Raw genomic sequence first — 8,679 nt, 5'->3', positions numbered from 1 at the left:
GTCACCATTAGAGCAGAGCTGGGGACAAATGAGACTACCCTTGAATTTCCCCAGACATGCGCTGATTTTCTGCAAGACTGGTCAGACACTCGCCAAAACAAAATTGAATACCTTCAGGCTTTGTCACACAGCGGGAAAAAATAATAATAATTAAGCGAAGTCTTCGAAGCGCTTTCATGTAAAGGCGTTTAGAATTTTAGACCGTCACATTCTGCAAGGCACAGCGTATATGTACTGCGGAGTTGTGCATGTTGATAAGCATATTTCTGGTGTGTGTGTGTGTGTGTGTGTGTGTGTGTGTGTGTGTGTGTGTGTCTGAGAAAGAGAGACGAATAGAAAAAGTCAGCGAATGTGTGTAAAAAAAAGACACTGCAAGCTTCAGGTGAGAAATTAGAAATATTAGCATATTTATTACAGCAACATGAAAGACATTAGAATGCCTACACCCTTTACAACAAGCAACTCTGAGGAAACTGGCAGGGGACAAATAAGCATTGTACGGTGGCCAAAGAAGGGGGGGCGGGGGTAGAGCCTTGAATGAGAGTCACTCATGAACACTTACAATACAGACCTAGTGGGGAATGGAGGACAAACACTGTATTTGAGATCAAGCAAACCAACCCACATAGCTAACCTTGAGGGTGAAAAGTGTGTGTGTGTGTGTGTATGAATGACCTCTGTATTCTTAAAATGTCTGAAGTGGGAGTGTTGAATAAGTAAGGGGAGGACATTGTCACAATGCACCCATATTTTTTCAGTGATCCCGACATTGCATGACAAAATAAATTCACAACCAATTTTAGCCTATCAAATTGAATATCTAATGATTGAAATAAATAAACATTCTGTCAATTTCTCCACCAGCTTTTACAGGGCTTTATCAGCTTTAGGAATCATTCCAATGTCATAAGTTAGAGGAGGGATCACTCATTAAAGGAATCAAAGTGAAGGTGCTGTTGGGGGGGGGGGGGGGGGGGGGGGGGTCTCTAGGATGTTACAAAACTAGGGTGTTGATGTGAGGTCATCTTAAGAACACAGATAAATACTACCTGTACATACACTTCATCATAATATTGCCTCAATAGGGCAACAGAAAAGAACAATAGCTCAGTAAATAAGGCATCTAAAAGGCCAGCGGTCAAGGGTAGTCCGCTTGAGTGAAATCATAGAGTTAGCAAGAGTAGAATGCACTAACAGTTTCAGACGCTCCCAATTGTATTGCATTTTCTATCCTGAAACAAGAGGGTAGAAAAAGCCCAAGTAAAACGCCTTAGAGTGGCTGGAATTTCCACTGCCCACTTCGGCCTGCCCCCTTAGTTACTGTTGCTACGTGCTGTCAAGCTTTCCGTTTAAGAATGGCAAATAATGTAGTTTACAATGACAGTGGCAGATTAACCATCAAAAGTGAAACAAGGATTTTATTTCCCCCATAAATACACTCAACCTGTTTAATTAATGACTGTAGCGAGTTAGCCTGATATGCTAACAATTGCAGTTTACATGGGAACAGACAAACACACCATTTAATAATTTGTATTTGGGACTTTGGAAAGGCAGTAAAATGTCCGAGACATGCGGAGAAAAGCAAAGCTCGACAAGTTACGGTTCCTAAGTTATGATTGGACAGTTAATGCTTGCGCGAAGGGCTGAACCAAGGCTTAATTTGTGACGTTATTGGATATAAATTTAATCTGAGGACGCTTCTTATCTCAACCCCTCTCCCTCCGTCCCTACTTCAGCCAAACAAGCACATTTTACAAGTTGTTTTGTAGGACACACGCTTAAAAAGTGTGTGTAATTGCTGTATGCAAATGAAGCCAGTGCATCAATAAGGAAAGTCTATTCTACTCATCCTAACACTATGGAAGAAACTGCAGTCACTGTCACCTGTCGATCAAAGCTGAAGCTTCCCACCATGCTACATTCCTTTGTTCAGACCAACGAATCACCTCCCCTCCCCTTTCTCCTGTATGACCCGCCCCCTGAACGAGTACTTCAGAAATCTCTTTTTCACAATAAAAGTACATCATAGTCATCATCATCATCGTTATCATTACAAACATTCTAACATTGGAAATCAACACTGTACATATATTACACTATGATACAATCATATATACTGTAATTTCTGCCACTGTTGGTCCTATAGAGTACCACATATATTAAAACTGGGTTTGGGATTTCACTAAAGCAGGTTCAGTGCCATTAATGCAGTGCACACAAAGAGGGTCCCACCATATCTACGCTTGTATTTAATGTGATAAGCAGCAGTTTCCTCCTGATAAGGAAAATAAAACAACAAAACCAATTTATTTGATTTTTTGCTGTAAACATTGTTTTGTAAATCACCTTATCGGCATTGATTTAAAACTGGGGATCCTTGAAATAGGTTGGCATGACTGACAACAAGTAAGTGAGACAGTACAAGACACACAAATCATTTTTTTTCTCTTTTTTTTGTTCTTAACACAAGTACAATTTACCCTCTTGTGGTGGCACAGCTGAAAATCAACACTGCATATATTTCCAAAAGTGTCTGTCTTATACTCCTTTTCATCAAGCGACATAACACTGTAATTACTGTGACTGGCCCTGTGTTAACCATCCAGCCATAAGAACTGACGACAGGACAGAGTATAGCAGGAACGATGGTATGTTGCCCAGATGAACATTTCAACGTTACTGTACATGGCACAACACTGGAAAAAAACAAAGTACACGTTCCTAACAGTGTCAACTCTATGATGACCTCGGCATAACCTTCGCTCGACGCAAAAAAAACAAACTTTCTTAACGCACCTGAAAACGTGGGAAGGCAAACTTTTGGGCTGAAATATTCCCGACATCATCATACTGTACCAGCTGAATAGACAATGTTTGGAATAAGACAGTCATTTATGGAAGAGTAAAAATGTATCTGTGCTGACTGCAGCTCAAGCAGTTTCTGCCGTTTCCTTTGCACTCGGGTTACGTCACCAGTGCGAGCAGACTGGCAAAGGTGCACTGGGACTAGATGCGATGGAAGTGTGTCTGAGAGCAGTCTCTAGGGAAGCCCTTGTCCTGGTCAAATACACTATTTGAATGAATAAAGCTCCCATCTTTACATCAGCTAGCAAAATCCACATCCCTCTCTATCTCTCAAGGTCCTGTTCCCCTCGCCCCCCCCCCCCCCACACATTCATTCATTCATAATCTCAGCTCACTCATTGGCTTTCTGTATTCAATGGAAGTGGCCGTACGTTTCCTCGGTAATAACTAAGGTGGAGCGATATAAACCTCGCCACCGATACAAACATTAGGTCCATCTCTACGGTCGTGGCACACAGCCCATATAAACATATATCTATGCATGTACATTTCTTCTGACCCTTTTTAAACTCTTCAAGGTGAAAACAGAAAATGACAGTAAAAAAGCAACTGTACACCTCACAGACAGTGATGATTCTTTTGTAGGGATATTTCTTTTTTCTTCTTTTGTTGTTTGATATGATGTGAAAAATGGAAATGGGTGTTCTACATGTGGCCTCTTCATCGCTCCATTATCGTGGCTGTGTCGCTGGGACGTTTGGGGTGCTGAAGCCGGTGGTGCCCGTTGAGCATTGGGGAGGATGGTGAAACTGCGAGAAGGTGAAGGAGTCAAGCGTCCTTGTTGTCTCCATCTCCAGTGTGTCTCAAAATCAATGGAGGCATGAGCACAGAGTAAGCCATTACAACTCCCCTTCGGTAGGGAAACTCTTCACAGGAGCGTCCGTCTCGGCTCTTGTCTCGCTGTGTTTGGTTTTTTTTACATGGAAACTGTTATACTTGGACATGCGTCCCCTGGGACTGCAGGCTCTGCACGCTGGACAAAATCTTCTTCTGGTGGCCGGCGAGAGTCACACCCATCTTCGCCAATTCACTGCAAGGTAGACAGAAAAACAATGCAGACGAAATATTCATTATGGGGGAGCAAAAAAAACTAAACAAATCTACATTGTCTCTCAAATGCCAAGCAGCTGCTGAGGCTTTCGTATCCAAGATACTCGTGTAAATCCCCCTGCTTTCATTTCAAATGACACTTAAGTGGAATAAAGCATGTCTTTTACTGACAATGTTGACCTTTTTTTGAGTGCTTCATTTTAACTGGGATGAGTCACCAGCCATCTGTACCTGACACTGATGTAGAGGATTGAGTCCAAGCTGACATATCCAGCACTGGAAAAGTTCTCCTTATACTGGCCCATCTTGCTGGCCTCCAACCACTCATCCACTGTGCTCACACTGAACTCTGGAGTGGACGGGTCCTCCCTGCTGGGATACAAAGCACACTCACAACTCAATGAAATGTTGGCCTGTTGAGTGGCTAAATAACAGTTTGGAGCCGAGGTCAATTTATTAAATCATGTCCCTCTCTTGGCATTCAGAAGAATAAAAAGTGTCAGGAAGCACACTTGAGGAGCCAGTTTAATGCTCATTCTCTGTGTTCTTTCTGTGTTTGGAGAGAATAGCAGCACGTCAGACACAAATCCACTGTGAAAAGCAAACCCTGAACTTAACCTCCCCATTTGTGGGTAAGTGTGATTAATGATTCAACCGCAGTGCACATGGCTTGTTGGACCCTTTGACTCGTTTGTTCGCTTCCCTTTTGCTGCAAATTGTTATAGATGATGTCTGTGTTTGTTCATTTGCATGATCAAACTTAGTAAATACCTTATAGGACTAATTACATCTGCACTTACAAACCATATGCACGTCTTCTACACCATGCTGTATATGCTCAAGTTAAAGCCTAAAATAGTCTATAAGACCCGTGAACAAGACTCTTCTTTCTAGTCACGCTGTTCATTGTCTCTTCAGTATGTAGTAGTTGTTCTGTATTACACCCTGTATGCTGGTTTGGTTACGCACATAGGCTAAATGCATGTAAAATATAAAAAATAGTGATATTCTGTGATGTGTGCGATACAACTGGGGAGGCAAAAACTGTTAAAACTGTGGATTTGCAAACCCACAACCTGCATATATTAATACCCTTTCACTGACAAATATTACTTGGATGAGATAAGAAATACGAATGTGATGTTAATGAAGGTGTGTGACATTTCCTACTTTGTACAAGTAGATTTACAGCAAAGATCTAAAGCAATGATTGTGTCTTCCATGTATGTGCTAATCCAGGTATCTCCAGACTGCATGTCAGTGAAAGTGTTGAATGGATGACTTTAATTCCCAGCTTTTTCTCCCACTGACCATGCAGAGCTGTTGGCCAGCTCTCTGAGGCTGGCTGGGTTTCTGATGAGCTTGTCCAGGATTGTGACAATCTGTCCAAACTTTGGCCTGTCGCTGCGTCCCTTCTCCCAGCAGTCCAACATGAGCTGGTGCAACACCACAGGACAGTCCATTGGTGCGGGAAGACGGTAGCCCTCATCTATTGCTTTGATCACCTGCAGGGAGAGAGAGGGTCAAATATCCGGTTCTGTGATCAATACGAGAGAGGGAAATCAGGATTGAGGAAAACGTGGCTCGGCCACTGTAACTGAGGCATGATGTAAGTGTTTGTGACTCACATCCTGGTTGGACATCTCCCAGTAGGGCCTCTCTCCGTACGAAATCACCTCCCACATGACGATGCCGTAACTCCACACATCGCTGGCCGAGGTGAACTTCCTGTAAGCTATGGCTTCTGGAGCCGTCCATCTGATGGGGATCTTCCCGCCCTTGAGATGGAACAAGATAGTTAGTTCACCATAAATATCTCCTATTAATAACTCAACACAAATTCAACAAAACCTTCCCTTTCTAATCTGCTCACAACATAGGGTTTTTTTTTTACACCCCTTCTCCTGCCTTTGTTTTTGCATGGATGAAAAAGGATTCCTTAAAGCCCCACTGTACAGACACGATAGGCAGTAAGATAGCCACGCCCTCTCTTTTCCTCGCGCCGTCTAACCCACACCGTACCTCTATAAGGCTCAGCTTTTTAACATGCGGCAGCTGCCTCTGCACCACCTAGCATTCCCCATCTCTGCCTGGTCAAAGTCAAATAAAAGACAAAGCTGCCAAGTCACTCGGCACAGTACTTTAGTTTCCACCACCCCCAGTCTACCCCACAGCTTCTTTTTTCTTCTCTTAACTGCTCTCACTGGATCCTTCCCCTGCCTTCCCTTATCTCTCTCTCTCTCTCTCTCTCTCTCTCTCTCTCTCTCTCTCTCTCTCTCTCTCTCTCTCTCTGTCTTATTTGATATCTACGCCTCTCTCTCTCTGTCTCTTTCCCATCTCCGCCTCGGCCTCATGCCTGCAGCTCTCCATCTAGGTCTCCTGACATCAGAAGGGGTGTGTGTGTGTGTGTGATTGCAATAGAGCAGTCAGCGGCTGATACACTCCTCCCAGGGCAATGCTAATGCCATATTAAAAATAACATCCCCAACACTTCCTATGAATATGAATAATGCCTTCTCCTTGTGGGCATTTTAGATGAGTTACTCCGCAGTGGTTTAACTCACTGACGTTTCAGTTCCTTCATTCTCTCTGTGCTCTGTGACGGATGGCGATGCTACCAAGGACTTCTTTCATTTGTCTATGCATGTAGACAAAACATGGGAGTTTGTGTGGACACATTCATCCTATCTGTGCATTTCATTTTGTAAAGAGGTTTATGTCATCAGTCATCACTGTGAAGAATACCGTCTGCTTTGTGTAATCGAGTTTAGGGCCTTATTTAAATGATCTACAGGTTGTGGACTAAAGTGCATTTCGGATTGTTACGTTCCACATTTGCCACTAAAACGGCACATCATCTTGCAAAGTAAGGTGCAAGAAGCAGTTGTTATTCTTATCTTTATACAGGTGTTTTTGGGGGGGTCTAACATGAATTAAACCAATCAGTGTCCCCTTAAAGTCAGGTGTGCCTGCATTTCCATTTGAATAGTGGATTCGGAACATTGCTAAGGAAACGGATTTGCTTGTGTGTGAAGTGAAAGTGTGTCAGCAGATCATCTACGGGAGCAGTGGACCCTCGGAGGAGGAAGAGGGGCGCTACTGCGTAACAAGCAGAGCGTATGGGTATCATATCTGAATAATTGACTTTCCACAAGGTCTTAGTTGGTCACTAGCACCAGCAATTAGCTTGACCACACCTCATTTTAAGGCCGACATGCCTGGGGGCACACAGAAGCGAGCAAGTTTGCACCAGGTGTAAGATCTGGTCTTTGTCCACTCCAGTACAAACATATTTTATTCATGTTTAGAGAGGAATTCATCCCAGGTCCAGTCAGTTCCTGCTTTAGTAACTGAGATCAGAGATTGGGCCAGACTCTTCCAAATGATATCCATTGTAACAGGTTAATGTCCTGCTCTATTGCCAAGGCTGTCAGGTCTGTTGACACAGGGACTTTAAAGTGGCAGGCTTTCTCTTTCCAGCTTCATTTACATATACAGCTCTGATTTGGACAGTCGTTTTCCCCCATTTCTACTCTGTCAAACAAACAAAGTATTTCCAGAGCGATTTGTTATTCATGCATCACTTTCAAGAAGCTTGTTAAAGTCACATCGTATGAAATTAGGAGGCTGTTTACTGCAGTGATTGGCTTGTTTGAAGTGCTTGTTCTGTTTCCTGTGGGAAGTAAAACAAGCAGGATTGGTTCACTCTGGGTCATCACTCCCCCATGTCGGAGAACATTGGAATAAACTTTCTCAACTGCTCCACAAAGCACCTTTTGCTGAAGTTTTGAGTCTTTGAATGCAGCACCAGAACCAGCATGTTTACTTGGGGTTCCATTCACAGTAAAGAGCAGGCTGTTGTGAATGGGGATGCCATGTCTGCATTTGAGTTCTCTGCTCTCGGGTCCTCTTTAATTCCATGTGTTTATGTCAGTGGCTGGATGAACTGTAATTGGAGGTAATGTGTGTTTAAGCCAGCCGTGAGTTTGTGTCTTACCCTTGTAGTGTAGGCGGCCTCGGGGTCGTCCTCCAGAACTCGACTCAGGCCAAAGTCAGACACCTTACACACCAGGTTGCTGTTGACCAGGATGTTTCGAGCCGCCAGGTCTCGGTGGACGTAGCTCATGTCCGACAGGTACTTCATACCCGAGGCGATGCCGCGCAGCATGCCGACCAGCTGGATCACCGTGAACTGGCCGTCGTGTTTCTGGAGGGAGAGGCGAGGAGAAGGAGGAGCATGAATATATATACAGAGTGTAAATACAGACATTAAGCTGCATCGGCTGGAAGTTGAATCAAGAATGAGTTGTATCAAGCCAGGATTCGAGCCTCTGTAATGGCTGTAATCCGTGCTTTGGTCTCTGAGCAACACTCTGAATCCCATCCAGCTCTTGCTAATCCTGCACTTTGACCTCTCTCTGGGGGGGCACGCAAAGGATGAATCTCTCCACCCAGAAATCAATGGAGAATTCCTAAAAACTGCTTGCGGAGGATGGGATCTGATGGGGCAGACAAAACTTGCCTTTCTGACACGGGCCGCGCGTGCAAAGCAGAGCTCGCTGGATTTCAGATTTGAGCCGTCTTTGGCAGAGAACAGAGCCTGTTGATCGATGACGGTCCAGCTCACCTTCCTCTGCCAATTATTTCTGCCCTGGGCCAACGGCCCCTGTTAAAAAGCCATCCATGTTATCAGTCACCCTCTCTCCTTCTATATCATCTCTCCTTCCCTCTGTGTCTTTGCTCTCTCCATCCATCTCTGTC

The 8,679-nt window shown here is 44.0% G+C and overlaps 1 protein-coding gene across 3 annotated transcripts in view; it reads right to left on the bottom strand.

The window, feature by feature from the left end:
• Positions 1-383: 383 nt before the first annotated feature.
• LOC311011927 (ephrin type-A receptor 3-like) overlaps positions 384-8,679 on the bottom strand; it is a 72,713-nt gene continuing 64,417 nt past the window's right edge. Inside the window, exons 15-19 of one of the 3 annotated variants that reach the window (XM_084007144.1) lie at positions 7,916-8,125; positions 5,547-5,696; positions 5,230-5,423; positions 4,150-4,290; positions 384-3,898 (exon numbers count right to left, since the gene is read on the bottom strand). In XM_084007144.1, the coding sequence (XP_083863270.1) occupies positions 3,799-3,898; positions 4,150-4,290; positions 5,230-5,423; positions 5,547-5,696; positions 7,916-8,125 (795 nt within the window). In that variant the 3' untranslated portion in view covers positions 384-3,798. The remainder of the gene's footprint in view (positions 3,899-4,149; positions 4,291-5,229; positions 5,424-5,546; positions 5,697-7,915; positions 8,126-8,679) is intronic. The other 2 variants (XM_084007145.1, XM_084007146.1) reach the window with 2 other exon arrangements.

The sequence above is a fragment of the Eutrigla gurnardus genome (assembly GCF_963514095.1).
Source record: "Eutrigla gurnardus genome assembly, chromosome: 4".
Lineage (NCBI taxonomy): Eukaryota > Metazoa > Chordata > Actinopteri > Perciformes > Triglidae > Eutrigla > Eutrigla gurnardus.
Note: the sequence above shows the minus strand (reverse complement) of the source record. Positions and strands in the feature narration are given on the sequence as shown.